Below are 20,724 nucleotides of genomic sequence, written 5' to 3'. Positions count from 1 at the left end.
AAGAACAAAATAGCATTTAACTTGACTTTGGATGCTGGTTTAATTCTGAACGTGCAAGCAGCACCTGAACATTAGAACATTAGAAAGGTTGTGACTAGAAATGACGATTCGTCCAGCGTATTTATCTAAATTGTCCAAAATGACATCAAGTCGATATCTGAAAGTCCTTAAACATCGATTGTCTGCCACACTGTCATTTATACCACGTGTCTATGGTTCTTTGCGTGTAGAAAAATCTCTCAAGATGTGTGTGAAATCAGTCCTTAATACGTTTCCAACCATCTCTTCTTGTTCTAGTTTTGGAAGATAGATAGATAGATAGATAGATAGATAGATAGATAGATAGATAGATAGATAGATAGATAGATAGATAGATAGATAGATAGATAGATAGATAGATAGATAGATAGATAGATAGATAGATAGATAGATACTTTATTAATCCCAAGGGGAAATCACACACTCCAGCAGCAGCATACTGATAAAGAAAATATTAAATTAAAGAGTGATAACAATGCAGGTAAAAACAGACAATAACTTTGTATAATGTTAACGTTTCCCCCCCCCCCCGGGTGGAATTGAAGAGTCGCATAGTGTGTGGGAGGAACGATCTCCTCAGTCTGTCAGTGGAGCAGGACAGTGACAGCAGTCTGTCGCTGAAGCTGCTCCTCTGTCTGGAGATGATACTATTTAGTGGATGCAGTGGATTCTCCATAATTGACAGGAGTCTGCTCAGCGCCCGTCGCTCTGCCATGGATGTCAAACTGTCCAGCTCCATGCCTACAATAGAGCTTGCCTTCCTCACCAGTTTGTCCAGGCATGAGGTGTCCTTCTTCTTTATGCTGCCTCCCCAGCAAACCACCGTGTAGAAGAGGGCACTCGCCACAACCGTCTGATAGAAAATCTGCAGCAACTTATTGCAGATGTTGAAGGATGCCAGCCTTCTAAGGAAGTATAACCGGCTCTGTCCTTTCTTACACAGAGCATCAGTATTGACAGTCCAGTCTAATTTATCATCCAGCTGCACTCCCAGGTATTTATAGGTCTGCACCCTCTGCACACAGTTACGTCTGATGATCACGGGGTCCATGAGGGGCCTGGGCCCCCTAAAATCCACCACCAGTTCCTTGTTTTTTCTGGTGTTCAGGTGTAGGTGGTTTGAGTCGTACCATTTAACAAAGTCCTTGATTAGGTTCCTGTACTCCTCTTCATGCTCACTCCTGATGCAGCCCACGATAGCAGTGTCGTCAGCGAACTTTTGCACGTGGCAGGACTCCGAGTTGTATTGGAAGTCCGATGTACATAGGCTGCCAGGACCGGAGAAAGTACAGTCCCCTGCAGGCACTCCTGTGTTGCTGACCACAATGTCAGACCTGCAGTTCCCGAGGCGCGCATACTGAGGTATATATATATATATATATATAGCACCTCTGCCAGGAGAGGACAGCCACCCTGGTTGCTATGGGGGTCACAGGAACCGAGCTGGAAAGCGCAACCCTATAGGGGTCCATGGCCACCCCCAGGGAACGGGTTCTGGATGCTGAAGGCCTGGAAGCCATCATTTCCGCCACACCAGGAAGTGCTGGCAGAAGGTATTCCAGGATCAACTGGATTGCTTCCGGTTGCTCAGCTGGCACTTCCGCCACACCAGGAAGTGCCAGCGGAAGTTTATCAAAGGGCACCTGGAGCATATCCGGGGCAGCTTAAAAGGGGCTGCCTTCCAACAGTCAAGGAGCTGGTGTCGGGCAGAAGGAGACAAGGCTTCGGAGGGTGGAGAGAAGGCGGCCCAAAGAGGACCAGGGAAAGGTCAAGTGAGAGGTGTTTGGTGCTGGAAGCACTGTGTGCTGTGTGGGACTGTGGACATTGTATATACTGTAAATAAATCGTGTGTGGTGGACTTGAAATGGTGTCTGTCTGTCTGTCTGTGGTCGGGCTGGCTTCCACAATAGATAGATAGATAGATAGATAGATAGATAGATAGATAGATAGATAGATAGATAGATAGATAGATAGATAGATAGATAGATAGATAGATAGATAGATAGATAGATAGATAGATAGATAGATAGATAGCAGGGTGGGTGAGGTCATGTGTTTACACAATCAGCAGGTGCCCCCTTTAAAGTTCAAAACTGCATTATTTTATATTAGGAGGTATAGAAGAACATTGTTATAAAGACTTTGTTTGTCACATTTCCAGGTGGTGTCAATTCCCCCCCAGCCCACTGCCAGCTCCCTTGCTGGTTCCACCACTGCTCCATGAGACAGAGCCAAGCCACAATGAAATTGAATGAAGCCCAGTCTTTTAGTGTATGCTGCTGTTCAGAACATGCTAGAAACAGAACGACTAAGGACGGCTTTGGCAGACATTCATTCAGGTTCATTTTACGATGAGTTGTAGTTTTCTGCTTTGATGCCAAGACCGCGTGCTGATTTGTAGTAATTTTAAATTAACTGAATGAATGCAGTTTGGCTCATCTTCACCACGTTTTTGAATACCGCTACTGGTGTTGTCTTCCATAATAAGAGAGACCTGCAGCAATGTCTATGAACACATACCTCACTTCCCCAGGACACTGTCCAACCCAGTCCCTCACCAGGCAGATGCTTTCCCTGTCCTTGCTGCTACTAAATGTGACCCTCTTAAAATCAGGACACCGCAGACAGACAGGCTGGGGGACACATGAGTGACTTTATTAAGAACTGTAAGCCATGGAACAGAGAAGCGCAAGACAAGCGGCATACTGACTCCGGGGCTCAGGGCTGCAGGCAGAGGGCACTTTCATTTAAGCTGAGCCTCATGCATGTGAGTATGCAGGTGCTGTGGGTGGGCATGGGAGGTTTTAGGGGGCTGGGGTCAGTGCACTTGGTAGGGCTAAATGAATTAGGATGCAAGGCATATAATAGGGCCTGTGTATGGGTGTAGGGTTAAGGGAGCCCTTCAGTTGGAACAAAAAGGAGGCTCAGAGAGGTGCAGGAAATATAGGAGCCATGAAGGGTAAGAATGGTGGACAGAATCAGACAGGGTGGCATTCCAGATTATTTCGAGTGTCCTTGGTCAATAGAGTACTGATGGATGAGTCCTTAGAAAAAGAGGTCAGTCCCGGCCATCAGATGAACTTGTGAGGAAGACCCAGTGCCAGCTCGGGAGACGCCACCCCTCCTTCATCAGCCCAGGCATACTGAATGTAGTGGTGGGCACAAGTCATGTCAAGGACACATTTAGAGCCAAATCTCATCGCTGCTCATGCTGGACACTTTGTAGATGTAGCCCACCATGGGTAAACGGACAAAACCTGTGAGAGAGAGAGAAGAGAGAAGATAAGAAAGAAAAGGTGAGTTATACAAAGAAAATGGACAGCAACCAAAAAGAACAAATGGTCCAATGACCTCTAGTGGTGAGGGTCTTTGACCGATCAGAGTGCTCACTCTCGTCTTCTGCTACTGGGGCAACCACATCAGGAGCCACACCTGTGGAGAAGTAAGAGGCCAGATGACCAAAGAATCATTAGGCTGATTGAGGCAAAGTGAGACCAATATGGTGGGAAAGGGAACTCACCTTTGCACAGCCCACTCAGGTCATTCAGCTGAAGGTTGGAGGGAAGCGACATGTTCTCTCTGGGTAAGAGGACATTGTCAAACTCGAAGCGGGAGGAGCCACTGAGAAGAGGATCAAAGGGGAAAGGTCAACAAGAAACACTGAACTGACTGACCTTGCAATGGAAGCAGAATAATAGAGATATTTGAACGCACCTTTTGGGCAAGGGGGGCTCCACGTTCTTATCTAAAAGGTTGAAAAGAAACAAGTTATATCAGTCCAGAATGCTCAGCCAGAATGGGTTCAGAGGTCAGAACTTTACCACCGTGGGCGCTTACCAGCCACTCTCCTCCTGCGCTTGGAGACAATACAGAAGAGCAGGAGGTTCAAGAGCACCAGAGAGAGGAAACCCAGTGACCCTCCAATAAAGATGGCCAGAACAGGGACCTCCACCCGTGAGCGGAGGAAGTCTGTGGAGAAACAGAAAGGATGGTCAACAGGGCAAGAGAGATTGGGGTGGGAATCAAAAGAGAACTGTATGGCACCTGAATGTCGGGTTGTTGGAACCCTGGGGGGGGGATGAGTCGATGTGAGAGATTCACATAGGCGTCAGAGTGTGGGTTTGGGGATTGCAGGAGTATCAGGGAGACTGTGGGGCTGGTTGAGATCACCAAGATGTAAGGGGGTCACTAGAGTATCAAAGAAGAAGTTTAGAATGTCCAGTAAGATGACAAATAATGAAGCTGTTGTCACCTACATTCCCTCTAAGCTCTAAAAGTGACGTGCAGCTGTTATCACTACCTTCACTTGTGGTTCGCAGAACTCCTCGGTGTCATAACCTCCCCCACACTCCTCATTCATGTGCTGCAGTCTCGCTGTACTTGTTACATCATGGTACATTCATCATGTTTAGTGTTGATATTTTACGGGGGAGGCTTGTTGTTTTCATGTTAGTGTTTTGTGGCAATCAATGGAGAGTTCACCGGGGCCAGTAGACCACCACCTCATATGATATTGTTTAGCACCGGGGATTAAAGAAACCAGCTGTAAACAGAAAGTACCAACTTATAGTATCTGTTATTCACTCCCGCTCATTAGAGGGAACTTGGGAACTTGTTGGAGGGTTCAGAAGGGTTTGAGAGTTATGAGGACGTGAGGAAGTAGGGTGATTACTAAGCATTTGGAAATTCACATTTGAGGAAATCCATAGGACAACATGGGGTCAACTGGGGGTAAATAATGGAATCTGACTGATGGAATTTAGTAGGGAGAAGAGAAAGGACCAGAAGATGAGACATAAAAGAAAGCAAAAGTAGCAATAGGGAGTATCTAGAACAGGGGTCTCAAACTCCAATCCTGGAGGGCCACAGTGGCTCCAGGTTTTCATTCTAACCCTTTTCTTAATTAGTGACCTGTTTTGGCTGCTAATTAACTTCTTTTGAATTAATTTTAATTGACTTGCTCTTGGAGACTCAGACCCCTCAATTGTTTCTTTTTACTTAATTAGCAGCCAAACAATAATGAGATACAAAATGAGACAAAACAACTGGTGTCCATCATAGAATAGCTGAAAATAAAGAAAGATGGAGGTCTCAGGAATGTTGATCTGCTCAGGTCCCATAAACATTTGACCAGTGCTCTTAGAAAAGAGAAACTCAACAATGTCAGAAATGTCTGCTATTGCACAATGAGAGCAGCAACAAGCCACGGGATTAAAGGAAGAGTTTATTTAACAAGACTCGGCGCCTAATTAAGCAACTGGTTGGAGTGAAACTGGTTGGAGTTTGAGGCCCTGACTTAGTTGCTCTTCTGCTGGCTCACTCACTTCATGTTTCATTTCTGTTTAAGGAAAGAAATGAAGCAATTCAGAGGAACAAATCTTATAAAACAAGTCAATTTAAATGAAAGGAAAAGGAGTTAATTAGCAGCAAAAACTGGTCACCAATTAAGAAAAGGGTTAGAATGGAAACCTGCAGCCACTGGGGCCCTCCAGGACCAGAGTTTGAGACCACTGATCTAGAAAGTACCACGGTCAAAATCAAAATGTGAGGCAGAAATCAGAATCTGAGAAACCTACCTTAAAGGTCTTAATGAGAAGAACTTACTGATAAAGATTTGTAATACAGTAGTCCTCAGATGAAGAGGAGGCATCTACAGTGACAGTCTAACCTGTCGCAATTAATGACATCTCAAGAATTTGGCAGCAATCCATGAAACCAAACATAGCACCAAAAATGGTATGAAAATAAACACTTTATATAATTAATAGATCCAAAAACCAATTTTGGAATCATCATGTATCAAATCATCCAAACAGGTCCAAAATGATAGCAAAACATAAAGGAAAAACCCAAAGAAATCAAAAATGGAATCACTTCATAACAGATTGAGGGATTACTAGGATGTCGAGCGACGTCACTACATTGTGGAGTATGTTTCATGAAAGGAAGACAAAGGTTTTGAAGTAAGCTAATTCTACTCACTAATCATGGCCTCAAGAGGGTGGCAGGATATTGTAAATCGATTAACACTTGACAGTAAGAACTTCAGTGTACTCTATGGACCTACAGTATGATGGGGTTGAAGGACAATATGGAGGTCAGGAAAGTCACCATAATAATGAGGTTGCAAGAGATCTTCTAGAATATTGGGGGTATCAAAGAAGATTAGAGTGTCCATTACAATGTCTGTGAGACTACTAGGAAAACAAATAATGAGGTCTGAGGTCATGAGGTATGACTAGGATGTCAAGTTGGATGTTAGAGAGTCAGATTGAGGGCTATGGAGATGTAAGGGAGTGGGGAAAATGTGGTTGAAGGAAGTCAGTGGGACAACAAGGAGTCAGTTGAGGTTGGATGTGCCAAATAATGGGTTTGATGGATAACTAGAAGGTCAGGGATGTTGCCATGTTGTTATATACAGGGTTGGAGGACGGCTAGGATGTAAAATTATAGAATCTTATTGGGGGATCACTAAGGACATCAAGCGAGGTCAATAAATTGTTAATTATTTTTCACATAAGGAAGACCAACATTTACAGGTGAGGTAGTTATACTCACTAATCATGGCACCAGAGAGTGGCAATGTGTTGTGTGTTGATTATCAAATACCAGTGAGAATTTCGCTGTGCTCCATGAACCTATAATGGGTTTGAGGACGAGAAGGTCACTAGAATGTCAGGGCTATCAAAGAAGCTTGGGTGTCCATTAAGATATCAGGAAGACTGCTAAGAGGACAAATAATGAAGATATGGGCATGACAAGGATGTCAAGAAGGTCCGTGGGATTTCAGAAAATCATATTGTGGGTTATGATGGTGTAAGGGAGTGTGGAAATCAGTAGGCATTCAGAGCATTGGGGTTGGAGGAAATCACTGAAATATGAAGGAGTCAGTAGAGTGTCAAATATTGAGGATTGTGGCCAACTAAAAGATGGGGAGGTCACCATGTTGTTTTATACTGGGGTGTGGATTGCTAGGCTGTCAAATTATGAGATCTGATTGGGGAATCACTAAGGATGTCAAGCGAGGTCAATACATGGTCATATATTTTATTGTCACATAAGGAAGGCAGAAATTTTGAGGTAACATAGGTAACTCGATAATCTTAGCTTTGGAGAGGGGTGACATGTTGCATATTGATCAGTACATGTAAGTAAGAATTTCTGCTGTACTCTATAAACCTATAATGGGGTTGGGGGAATAATTTGGAGGTTGGTATGGTTACTAAGTTATAACATGACAAGGTTACAAGAGATCATTAGGATATTGGGAGGGCCAAATCTAACATCACAGCGTTCTGGGTGTGTGTCCAGGGGCCCTTGAGAGCAAGGAACCTACTTACCGATCACCCCCTCTGAAGAAACAATTGAGTATCAGTGAGTCAAAATGACCAGTACTACAATGAAATCCAAAGTGAGAAATACTATGCTGCATTAAATGACCCAATGTCCATGCACAGCATTGCTAAAAATATGATCAACTCTCTGTTTAGGAGCCACGACAATGAGGGACCGGTGGAGGCCTTAAACCCGCCTTGGGTATTGGGGTGGTATCAAAGAAGATTAGGGTGTCCTTTACAATGTCAGCAAAACTACTAGGATGACAGATAATGATGTTGAGGATATGACTAGGATATCAGGAGAGTCCATTGGATGTCAGAGAGACAGATTGGAGGTTATGAGGGTAGCAGGGAGTGGGGACATCTCTAACAATTCAAAGTGTCCAGTTGGAGGAAATCTACTGGGAATATCTACTGACAAGGAGTCAGTGCAGTGTTGAATAATGTGGGTGGTGGAAAACCAGAAGATCAGGGAGGTCACTAGGTTATTATGTACTGGGCTTGGGAATCACTAGGCTGTCATATAACAGGGACTGATTGGGGGAGCACTCCATAAACTTCCAATATGCCTGGGGGATAATTTGGAGAGCAGGAAGGTAACTAGGATGTCATATAATGAGTTTGCAAGAGATCACTAGGATATTGGGTATCCAAAATGATTATGGTGTCTATTATGATGCCATTGAGACTACTAGATTAGTAGAGTAAGTTGGATGTCAGAGATTTGTATTGAGGGTTGTGAGGTTCTAAGGGAGTGGGGGAGATCTCTAATCAATCATAGTGTGGGTTTGAGGAAATTTCTAAGATATCAAAGGATCAGTAGGGTGTTGAATAATGAGGTTGGCGGAAAACTAGAAGGTCTGAGTGGCCACCAGGTTATTACATAATGGGGTTGGGAAATCACTAGGTTGTCATATAATGGGGAATGATTTGGGGAGCACTCCTTAAACCTCTAATGTCCTTAGGGAATAATTTGTAGAGCAGGAAAGTCACTAGGATCTCATATAATCAGGTTACAAGAGATCACTAGGATATCAGGTATCAAAGAAGATTAGGGTGACCTTTACAATGTCAGAAAAACTACTAGGATGACAAATAATGATGTTGGTTGCATGATTAGGGTGTTAGTAGAGTAAGTTGGATGTCAGAGATTTGGATTGAGGGTTATGAGGTTCTAAGGGAGTGGGGGAGATCTCTAATCATTCAGTGTGGGTTTGTGGAAATTTCTGAGATATCAAAGGATCAGTAGGGTGTTGAACAGTGAGGTTGGTGGAAAACTAGAAGGTCATAGTGGCCACCAGGTTATTACTTACTGGGGTTGGGGAATCGATAAGCTGTCAAATAATGGGAACTGATTGGGCGATCACTCTGTAAACATATAATGTGGCTGGGGAATAGTTTGGAAGTCATGAAGGTCACTAGGATGTCGTATAGTTACATCACTAGGATATCAGGTATCAAAGGAGAGTAGAGTGACCTCTACAATGTCAGCAAAACTACTAGGATGACAAATAATGATGTTGGTTGTATGACTAGGGGGTCAGTAGAGTAAGTTGGATGTCAGAGATTCAGATTGAGGGTTATGAGGGTGTAAGGGAGTGGAGAGATCTCTAACCATTCAGAGTGTGGGGTTACATGAGATCTCTCGGTTATCACGGGATCAGCAAGGTGTTGAATAATGAGGTCGGTGCATAACTAGGAAGTCACTCGGGTGTCATATAATGGTGTTGGAATAACTAGCTTCTCAGGAGTTAAATAATGTGGTTAGGGGATAATTAGGGGAAGTTAGGGGAAATAATAAGAATGGTGGATTATTGAGATGTCATGGGGTTAGTGGATGAGCAGGATGCCAGGGGTCATCAGGATATGAGAGTGCGTTCGGAAGTTATAAGGGAGAAGGCACTAGAATGTCAAAAAGTGAGGGGAAACCAAGTAACAGAGTGTGGAGAGTCACTTGGAAGTCAAAAAGAAGATGGCAGAAGGCAGGAGGATGTCATCTACATAAAGAACAGTGCACCCAGGTGACAATGTAAAAGTGAGCTGTGGCCTTCACAACTAGCACAATGCACTAGAAGCACTACCAGCCATCTCAACTATGTGCCAGTGGAAGAGCAAAGGTCCACTGGCACCACCTAGTGGACCCAAAGGCGATGTGCTGTAAAAATGTCTTTTCCACAGAGACATAAGGTTTTTTCTTCCCATCTGACAGGTAATAGGAGTCAATAATGAAATGTGGGTGTGCACTTCTACTTTAATGGTGCCCAGTGGGCTAGTAGCATACCAGCAAGGGCGATGGAGGAGTTGGTGATGCCCAGCTGGTTCTTTGCGCTCACAGATATGTTGCTGGGCAGGCTGCTCAGGGTGACGTGCAGGGTGTGATTTGTCAGCCAAGGGTAGTTCTTGCTGTCCAGGATCAGGAAATCAGTGGTGTTGGCCACCAGCTGACCGGTGTCATCCAGCCAGGTGATAGTAGCAGGGGGGTTTGAGCGGATCAGCGCAAACAGAATCAGAGACAATCCGGCCTCGTCGGTGTCGCTGTAGCTCGCGTTCATCTGCACAACCTCTGGCAGGACTAGAGGAAATACAAACATAAGGACAGGCGTTAGAGGGCAGCAGAAATGGACTAAACAAGGGGCAACGTTCAGTGTTGAAAGCAAAGATGAGACAAGCGATCTTAGAGACACAGCCCAAGTCAGAGCAATGGTGTGACTATCAAAACCTCACACACGAGTACACACCTGTGTATGGAAAAGAAAACACTAAGACAGTGAAAGCAAAACAAGCCACTGGGACAAATGGAAATGACACACACAACACTTCAGAGAAATTCAGTCCAATCAGCCATTGGAAGCCTGATTGACCTACTCTTCCCCGTTCATGTCCACAGCCCACCCCCAGTGGTCACTGGAAGCCTGATCTGATTTGCTGCTCTTACTTTTCCCTTGTGGTCAATGTTAGCCTACAGTAAACTGACCTAAATTGACTGAGTGGTCAGTAGCACCCTGATCTGATTCACTTCCCTCTTGAATTCCTCTTGGTCTGTAGCAGTTTGACCTGACTTCACTGTTCTAAAGCCACTCATGGTCAATGGTGGCCTAAATGGGCCTACTTTTCATCTATCCAACCTGATTGCCAGTCTCAGCCTGTTCCGACTCTCCCCCTTTCATATTCATCTCACTCACTGTGCTCAATAGAAGCGTGAAGTAACTTAAGGCCGGGTCACATTAAACAACTTTTTCAGCTATTTTCAGTTGGAGCCTTTATCTACATAATCGTAGCCTGTCAGAGGCAGTCGGTGGCGCACTCCCGTGAAGAACAACCGTCTAATGTGACATACCCAATGACTGGCTACGATAAAATCAAACTTGTTTGAACTTCCTGTTAGTCGGAGGGATGGGTTGTGTATGCAGGGGGACTGACAGCCAAATGAACCAATGAATGATCACCCAGAAGTACAACACATAGAGTGTAGCCATGAGGAATAAGGAGCACGTATGTTTTGAACCTCACAAACAGAGGAGAAGCTCACCTGTCTGGTGTCTCGCATTTTACATACCATAACAGAATGGAAATAAAAAAACGAATTAAAGGGCACAACTCGCTACACTTGTTAACCCTTTGATCAGTGCCATGTCCATCAGGCAGCACGTTATTGGTTATCCGAAAACGAGGGTGACCACAAGTGTGCTGGAAGACCAGTCGGTAAAATGTGACATGCCCCATGATAAAAAGTTGCATAACGTGACATCGGCTCTACTCATCTCATGTCCCCTTGTGGTTAATGGTCGCCTAATCTTGCCTACTACACCCCTGGCTCAGCTCACGGTCACTAGCAGCCTACTCCGACTGCGTCCCTCAATGCACACCCCCTGGAACATCACTGGCAGTCTGTTCTGATTTACGATTTTCATGTCTCGGTGATGGTTGATGGCAGCCTGAGGTGACTTTGTTGCTGTTGTGCCCTACCCAGTGGTCAGTAAAAGCCCGATTTAGTCCACTCCTTCATTGCATTCCCACAGCCCCCAATTGTGAGTGGACTTTTATTTGATTTATATTAAGTTGCTCAGTAGCAGCTTGGTCTAACTTACTATTCTCAGGCCCCATTATGGCCAATGGTAGCCTATTTGGGCCTACTACTCCCCAACCAACCTGTTGGTAAGTATCAGCCTGATCTGACATCCACCCCTAACCCCCCCAAATGATCAATGGCAGTCTGGTCTGGCCTACAATTCTCATACATCAAGTAAGTGTTGCTGTTGTGGCCCACCTTGTGGTCAGTAGTAGCAGTCTGATCTAACTCACTTCTTGCTTGCATTCTTTTCCACCCCCAGTGGTCAATAGTGACTTGATTTGACTTCTCGGGGACCAGATAGTCAGTAGCGGCCTTATCTGGTTTACTACTCCCCTAGCCAACCTGATCGTCAGTCTCAGTCTTATCTGACTCACCCCTCTTCACAATCCCCTCACCTCCCAATGATCAGTGGCAGTCTGACCTGACTTACTGCTCTCATACATATAGTATGTATTGGTCAGAGGCAACATGAGCTGAGTTGGGGCTTTTGTGTCCCATGTGAATGGTCAGTATCAGTATGAGCCACTTTGACCTTTTCTATGGCCCACACCTCACCCACCACCACCAGTGGACAGTCTCAACTTGATCTGATTTAAAAGGCTTTGGTTCTCTTTCGGTAAATGGTAGTCTAAACTGGCCTGCTATTCTCCTGTCCAATCTGGTGGTCAGTGTCAGTGCTCTCCAGCTCTTCCTCAACATTGTTGCGTTCACTTCAATGGCAGTCTTATCCGATTTAATTTTCTCACAACCCTCTGTTGATGAATGGTAGCCTAATCTGGACTACTACACTCCTGCCCACCGTGGTGGTCTCTATCAGCCTGAGCTGACTTCATGCCTATGTGCCCCACTTGCTGGCCAGTAGCACAATGATCTGATTTAATCTCTTCATTTCTTTCTCCAACCACCAGTGGACAGTGGCAGGCTGACCTGGTTTGAAATTCCCAGGTTCTCTATAGGGCAAATTTACACTAACATGGCCGGCTACTCTCCTGGTGGTCAGTATCAGCCTACTTCAACTCAGCCCCACCATCTTGCATTTAGTTCAATGGCAGCCTGATCTGACTTACTCTTCTCACACTCCCTTATGGACAATGGTAGACTATTCTGGCCTACTAGTCTCATATACATGTGCTGATCAGTGGCACTTGTGCCTCACCTGGTGGTATCAACCTGATCTAACATATTTACCCTTTGCATTCCCCTCACCCTGGTGGTCACCCCACCCCACCCCACCCCTCACCTCACAGTTTTCATGCAAAATTGTTGTGACTTGATACTCTTGTGACCCATCTGGTGGTGAACAGCAGCCTAATCTAATCCACTCATCACTGTAGCAGTGTGATCTGACTTCATATTCTCAGAACCCTTATGGTCATTGGTGTCCTAATCTTATTTACTACTCTCCCATCCAACGTGATGGTCAGTCTCAGTTTCAGCCCCCCTTCATATATGCCTCAGTCCCCATAATCAGTGGCAACATGATCTGAATCATACACATGTGTTGGCCAGCAGCACCCTGAACTGTCTTGATGCTCTTCTGCCCCTAATGATGGTCAGTAACTCATTTGATTTGACTTCTATCTTGCTTCCCTCGACCACCACTAATGAACAGTGGTTGGCTGCAGTGATTTCTAATTCTTAGCTTCTCTTCTGATCTTTGGCAGCCTAATTCAGCCTGCTACTCTCCCACCCATTCTAGTGGTCAGAATCAGCCTTCTCTGACTCACTCACAACCCTCCTGCATATTCTTTAATGGCAGCCTGATCTGACTTACTCTTCTCACGCTCACTTATGGACAGTGGTAGACTAATCTGGCCTACTTGTCTCACATATACAAGTGTTGGTCAGTGGCACTTGATGATCTTGTGCCCCATCTGGTGCTGAACAGCAACCTAATCTAATCCACTCATCACTGTAGCAGCTTGATCTGACTTACTATTCTCAGGACCCTTCTGGTCACTGGTATCCTAATCTTGTTTACTACTCTACTATCTGACCTTATGGTCAGTCTCAGTTTCAGCCCCCCTTCATATTCGCCTCAGTCCCCATGACCAGTGGCAGCCTGATCTGAATCATACGCATGTATTGGTCAGTGGCAGCCTGAGCTGACTTGATGCTCTTGTGCCCCACCTGGTGGTCAGTAACAAACTGGTTTGATTTGACTTCCTCCACCACCACTAATGGACAGTGGTTGGCTGTGGTGATTTTAATTCTTAGTTTCTCTTTTAATCTTTGGCAGCCTAATTCAGCCTGCTACTCTCCCACCCATTCAAGTGGTCAGTATCAGCCTTCTCCAACTCAATCCTAACCCTCTTGCATTTTCTTCAATGGCAGCATGATCTGACTTACTCTTGTCATTCATGCTCCCTTATGGACAGTGTTACGCTAATCTGGCCTACTAGTCTCATATACTAGTGTTGGTCAGTGGCACTTGATGATCTTGTGCCCCATCTGGTGGTGAACAGCAACCTAATCTAATCCACTCATCACTGTAGCAGCTTGATCTGACTTACTATTCTCAGGACCCTTATGGTCATTGGTATCCTAATCTTGTTTACTACTCTACTCTCTGACCTGATGGTCAGTCTCAGTTTCAGCCCCCCTTCATATTCACCTCAGTCCCCATGATCAGAGGCAACCTGATCTGAATCATACACTTGTGTTGGCCAGCAGCACCCTGAACTGTCTTGATGCTCTTCTGCCCCTAATGATGGTCAGTAACTCATTTGATTTGACTTCTATCTTGCTTCCCCCGACCACCACTAATGAACAGTGGTTGGCTGCAGTGATTTCTAATTCTTAGCTTCTCTTCTGATCTTTGGCAGCCTAATTCAGCCTGCTACTCTCCCACCCATTCTAGTGGTCAGAATCAGCCTTCTCTGACTCACTCACAACCCTCCTGCATATTCTTTAATGGCAGCCTGATCTGACTTACTCTTCTCACGCTCACTTATGGACAGTGGTAGACTAATCTGGCCTACTTGTCTCACATATACAAGTGTTGGTCAGTGGCACTTGATGATCTTGTGCCCCATCTGGTGCTGAACAGCAACCTAATCTAATCCACTCATCACTGTAGCAGCTTGATCTGACTTACTATTCTCAGGACCATTATGGTCATTGGTATCCTAATCTTGTTTACTACTCTACTCTCTGACCTGATGGTCATTCTCAGTTTCAGCCCCCCTTCATATTCACCTCAGTCCCCATGATCAGTAGCAGCCTGATCTGAATCATACGCATGTGTTGGTCAGTGGCAGCCTGAGCTGACTTGATGCTCTTCTGCCCCACCTGGTGGTCAGTAACAAACTGGTTTGATTTGACTTCCTCCACCACCACTAATGGACAGTGGTTGGCTGTGGTGATTTCTAATTCTTAGTTTCTCTTTTAATCTTTGGCAGCCTAATTCAGCCTGCTACTCTCCCGCCCATTCAAGTGGTCAGTATCAGCCTTCTCCAACTCAATCCTAACCCTCTTGCATTTTCTTCAATGGCAGCCTGATCTGACTTACTCTTGTCATTCATGCTCCCTTATGGACAGTGTTAGGCTAATCTGGCCTACTAGTCTCATATACTAGTGTTGGTCAGTGGCACTTGATGATCTTGTGCCTCACATGGTGGTATTAACCAGATCTGACATATTTACCCTTTGCATTCTCCTCACCCTGGTGGTCATCCCACCCCTCACCTCACCTCACAGTTCTCATGCAAAACTGATGGTCAGTGATGGCCAGAGGTGACTTGATGCTCTTGTGCCCCATCTGGTGGTGAACTGCAGCCTAATCTAATCAACTCATCACTGTAGCAGCATGATCTCACTTACTATTCTCAGGATCCTTATGGATTCTTGGTATCCTAATCTTGTTTACTACTCTCCTATCTGACTGGATGGCCTGTCTCAGTCTCAGCCCCCCCTTCATATTCGCCTGATCTGAATTATTACACTCATATGCATGTATTGGTCAGTGGCAGCCTGAGTTGACTTGACGCTCTTGTGCCCCACCTGGTGGTCAGTAGCAGACTGATTTGATTTTGACTTCTTTTGACTTCTTCTTCTTACTGACCACTAGTGGACAGTAGTTGGCTGAGGTGATTTCTAATTCCTCATTTTTCTTCTGATCTATGGCAGTCTAATTCAGCCTTCTGTCCATTCTAGTGGTCAGAATCAGCCTTTTCCGACTCGCCCCCAACCCTCTTGTATTCACTTCAATGACAGTCTGATCTTTCTCTTCTCATGCCCCCTTATTGTCAATGATAGCCTAATCCAGCTCCTAGCCAAGCTGATGGTCAATGGTATCCTAAGGGGACTTGTTGCTCTTGTGCTCCTCTATGTGGTCAATGGCAGCCTAACTTCACCAGCTCTCCCCTTGCAAGCATTTTACTGAACTTTCTGACCTGCCACCCACCTCTAAATCAATAAGATTTTAAAACACACAGGCAGCCATGCTGTGATGATAATTTGGACTCACACTCAATGTTAAGCACCACACTGGCCGTGTGCATGTCTCCGCTCGTGGGGTCCACCGCTGTACAGTTGAGCTCCTGGTCTCCCTTCCTGGCTTGCAGTGTGAATGTGCTCTGGGAGGAGGTCCAGTTAAAGAGACCCAGATCCTGAAGCGATGTCATCACCAGTCGGTTGGTCTGGTTGCTTTCACTGAGCTGGCGCTGCCCGTTCAGGTACCAGGTGAGCTGGGGTGGAGCCACGGAAAGCCCTCCCTCTGAGTGGCAGTGGAATTGTTGTGTGGCATTTTCCCGAATCGTGGCCAGAGATCTCTGATGGCCGTCAATCTGCGCAGTAGGCTCCCCAGTACCTGAGACAGGGGCGAAAGGGTGGCACAGCCCACACCTGAGACAGGGGGGAGAGTGGCACTGCCCACACTTGAGAGAGCAGTGAGCGTGCAGCCCTTACCCTCAGCCCATATCTTACCAGACCGAAGCAGCAGGAGCAGGAGGGCAAGACATGATGTGTCCACCTGGTGTGGCCTGCTGGCCTGCAGGGCTTTGGAAAGAGTAAATGGCACAGGTCAGACAGAAGGACAGACAGAACCAAGGGACATGCAGGAGGACAGAGTGACACAAGCAGGCGGATGGAATGACCTCCACAGGCAAGGTGGACATGCGCAAGTACATGCAATGCACATGACTGCTCACCTGCGCTGTTTTTGTCTGCTTTCATGGCACAAACCTGCACTCTGAATCCGGCTCCTAAGACCCCCCCCCCCCCCCAACCCCCACAGACTCAGTAACAGGTGTAGGCTTGACAGCAAGGAGGGGTCCGAGCCAACGCTCAGGGGGCAGGCCGAGAAACTGACCGCAGCATCCACATCTCCCTGTCACTGCTGGTTCTGCCTTCACTGCCCAGGCCTGGAGCTCCTCTGCAGTGCAGATTCATCCTGGCTGTTCATTGGCAGACCGAAGCAGTGGAGCGCAGAGCCTCGGGAGCTGCGCTCGGCCGGGTACGGGAGGCTGTACTGAACGGCGGTTCCGTTCTGGAGGGGGGTCACCTCTGCTGACGGTGGGGAGGGGGCGCTCGTCAAGTCCAAAGATCCGTCGGGCTGTAACTCTTCTGCAAGACGTGCGGAAAACGGAGCATCGACTTTGAAGGGTCAATACGCAGGTCTGCCACAAGATGGTGCTATTGCATCAGCGTTTCCAACAGACTGCACGAGAAGAGAAGAGAAGAGAAGAGAAGAGAAGAGAAGAGAAGAGAAGAGAAGAGAAGAGAAGAGAAGAGAAGAGAAGCTCTCGTTTAAACCTTAATGGGACAATTTAAGACAGAAGTACAGAAATCTGTGACAACGTAATGTATGTCATGTAATTTTCTAATTAGCTTCATCCAAACCAGGGTCAGAGAGTGGTTGGAGCCTATCCCTGCCAGCATATGGTGCAAGGCAGGACGAACACACTGCGGACATGGCTCCAGTGTACTGCAGGGTGAACACACACACACACACAAAACACATCAGGGCCAATTTAGCATCACCAATTCACTTAACCTATGTGTGTTTGGACAGTGGCAGGAAGCACAGAACACACAGAAGAAACCCATGCAGACACAAAGACAACATGCTAAATCCATGACCTGGGACATGAACCCTGAACTCATTACTGCGAGGCAGAAACATTGCCACTGTGCTACCCAGAATGTAGTGTCTAGGGGTCTAAACGTATAATCTGCCTATAGGCACACCTTTCCTAGTGATGAGAGTCAAAATGCATGTCTGTGCGAAGTGAAATAGAGTGTGTAAGATGGTGGGTAAGAGTGTTTGTGCAGGTGTGCAAAAGTGTGGGGGCAGGGTTCTTCAGTTCGACTGTATTGGTACGGTGGATTCAGAATGCAGTCTGACCATTTCATTTTCTTCACACTTTATTGTGCTGTAAATTTAATTTTAAATGGCTAACCTTATTGGCTCCAGCAGACCCCCGTGACCCTGTAGTTAGGATATAGCGGGTTGGATAATGGATGGATGGATGGATGGATGGATGGATGGATGGATGGATGGATGGATGGATGGATGGATGGATGGATGGATAACCTTGCAATTTACCCATCAATCTATACTCAACCATCATGACAATGTGAATCCTGTTTTCAGAAATGTTTGCAAGTTTATTACAAGTCAAAAGCTGAAAACTCTCATTCATTAAAGTATTCAGACCCTTAGCTCAGTATTTTGGAGAATAGCCCCTTTGGCTGCAATTCCAGCTTTGAGTCTTCTTGGGTGAGTCTCTACAAGCTTTGCACTCCTGGATTTGGACAGTTGATCCCATTCCTCCTGGCAGATATTCTGAAGCTCCATTAGATTGGATTGAAAGCGTCTGTAAATTGTACTGCCAATCTATTGGTCTCTCTATCAATGTTCTATGGGGTTTACATCTGGACACTTCGAGGACACTCAGAGACTTGTCCTGAAGTCACTCCAGTGTTGTCTTGGCTGTATGTTTTGGGTCATTATTGTCCTGAAAAGTAAACAGTTGGACCAGTCAGAGGTTACATCCATTCCTTCAAGAACTTCTCTGTATTTGGTTGATCCCATTCCTCCTGGCAGATCCTCTCGGGCTCAGTTTGATTGGATGGGAAGCGTCTGTACACTGCCATCTTCGGATCTCTCCTCAGGTGTTTTAAGGGGTTTCAGTCTGGGCTTTGGCTGGGCCATCAAAGACCTTCAGGGACTTGTCCTAGAGCCACTTGATGATTGCTTCAGGTTATTGAACCACCACCACAATCTGAGGTGGCGTACACTCAGTAGCAGGTTTTCTTCAAGGACTTCCCTGTATTTGACTGCATCCCTCCTTGTCCCTGCACGCCCATTGCATGAAGCTGCCACCACCATGTTTCCCAGTTGGGATGGTATTAGAAGGGTGATGATTAGTGCAAGCACTTCCTTCAACCTCATGTCTTGGTTTTTGCTTAACTGTGGGCCCTTCTAGAGACAGGCATGTCTTTCCTAATCAGGTCCAGTTGATCGAATTGACAATAGGTGGACACTAAATGAGCTGCAGAAACATCTCAACGATGATTAATAAAATGAGACGATTTGCAAAACTTCCCAGTTTTCTCTTTTCCCTTCTGGTGGTTTTGAGTGTTGGTGGATGAGAGGAAAAAATGAAATTAAAAACAACTTACCATAGGTATAAGGCTGCCTCATAACAAAATGTCTAAAACATGATGGGGACTGATTACTTTCTGAAGGCACTGTAATTGCTTAGCACACTCCCTCCTGACAACAAGACCACCCTGTTGAGTTCTCGATGGACAATCCTCATCCTGGTTAGGACCCTTACAGTGAAATTTACAAATGGCTGACGTTAAGTTATTTGCCTGTTTCCATTTGCACCTCACAGTAATACTCAAATATCATGAAGAGGCAGGAGTACCGTATTCTCTTCTCAATCTCCAGATGATGTTCTTCCAGCAAAGAAACCTGTGGTATCTCAGCTAGGCTGGCGATCAAAGTCTCGGTTTGTACCTTTTTGTTCAGCTTTGTCCCGTTGAAGTGTATTAATGTTACTTTTATTCACAGTCTGCTTTGTTTTCCATGCCTGTGTTGTGTTCCATGTGTTTAGTGGGCGGTTCCCCAAGAGGCGGGGCCACCTGTCAATCACTGCTGAGGACTGCCCTCTGCCATATAAATCTCGGTGGCCCTTCCACAGTTCCTGGCAGTTCATTTCAAAGGCACTTGAGATTTGGTGAGTGTTACTAGTGTTATTGCTGTGCTTCTGCTATTTCTGATTTCTTGGATTTTTGACTATTTTTGCTGTTTTTTATTTTTTTTTACTTCACCAGTGGGTTTGTCCCTTTGATGGCGGCTCCTTTTTGTCTTGTGTGATCCATGAAGCTTTATGTAGTTAAAGAGCATTTGTTGCTTTTCGCCTCACCCCCAGTAACCTATCATCTATAGGGGAGGAGCAAAAGCTTTAGATTCATCAAAAATTTTGACATTTTAGGGTTCCCTGATGCCAAAAACATCAATATCTCGATGATGGGTGTGTGTCTGTCCCAGTCTGTCTGTGCTCTGTGCCTGTGTGTCACAGTTTCTTGAGGATGATACTTAAGCCTGTTATGAGATGACAATGTGCTGATTACTTTTTGAGCCAAATTGTGCAAGGCAAAGAGGCAGCACCCTAGAGAAACCCTCAAATTCTGCAATTAATTATGAATTTTTCTCGTCAATTGCTATCATGATGACCTATTTTATGATTGGAAAGATCATCATCAGAGCGGTAATAATTACTGAAATGTTATAGAATAATGTGGGTAACTTGGTTCCTAGGGTGCAAAGCCTACTGATTATTATTTGATAACAAATCTTATAGAGATTCCGTGTAGCCCTTTTTGTCTCTAGCTGGGGATTTCGACAGGATTTCCCCCTCTAGTGGGCATTTTTGGAAGTGTTCTTGAAACGCTCCTGCTTTGGCTACTGTTAATCATAACACAACCTTAACACTTCATCCTCTTTCACAGTCAGTGTCTTCTAGCCATGTTAACCCAAGATTGCAGAGCTGCATTTCCGAATGTCTCCCTGAGCATGCTGGGATATGAAATGCTTCATTAGGTACACCTGGGGAAGCACCTGTTGTCAGCAGGATGTGTGTCCCCTCATTCACCTTTTTGTAATATGTTGACTGTGAGGTACACTTACTTCTACGTTTCAGCCCTGTTGTCTGCCTGCCTTCCTCCTTAAGACTGAAAGAGAAAATGGCAAGGACCCCACCTCTAGCCCGCTCACAATTTGTTTGCCAGAGAATATCGTCCCACTCATTTTGTGCCGACCAC

General features: G+C 45.6%; 1 protein-coding gene across 1 annotated transcript; it reads right to left on the bottom strand.

Annotated features, from left to right (window-relative positions):
- Window positions 1–2,898: 2,898 nt before the first annotated feature.
- On the bottom strand, window positions 2,899–16,459 carry LOC114656882 (transmembrane protein 25; the record flags this gene model as incomplete). The annotated part of the gene is made up of 8 exons (XM_028808477.2): window positions 2,899–3,296; window positions 3,391–3,471; window positions 3,560–3,660; window positions 3,754–3,784; window positions 3,877–4,008; window positions 9,658–9,948; window positions 15,917–16,258; window positions 16,375–16,459. Coding segments are annotated over 8 exons (1,137 nt in total), but the record flags the coding sequence as incomplete, so codon positions are not given.
- Window positions 16,460–20,724: the final 4,265 nt, after the last annotated feature.

This window comes from Erpetoichthys calabaricus, chromosome 9 (assembly GCF_900747795.2).
Source record: "Erpetoichthys calabaricus chromosome 9, fErpCal1.3, whole genome shotgun sequence".
Lineage (NCBI taxonomy): Eukaryota > Metazoa > Chordata > Cladistia > Polypteriformes > Polypteridae > Erpetoichthys > Erpetoichthys calabaricus.
Note: the sequence above shows the minus strand (reverse complement) of the source record. Positions and strands in the feature narration are given on the sequence as shown.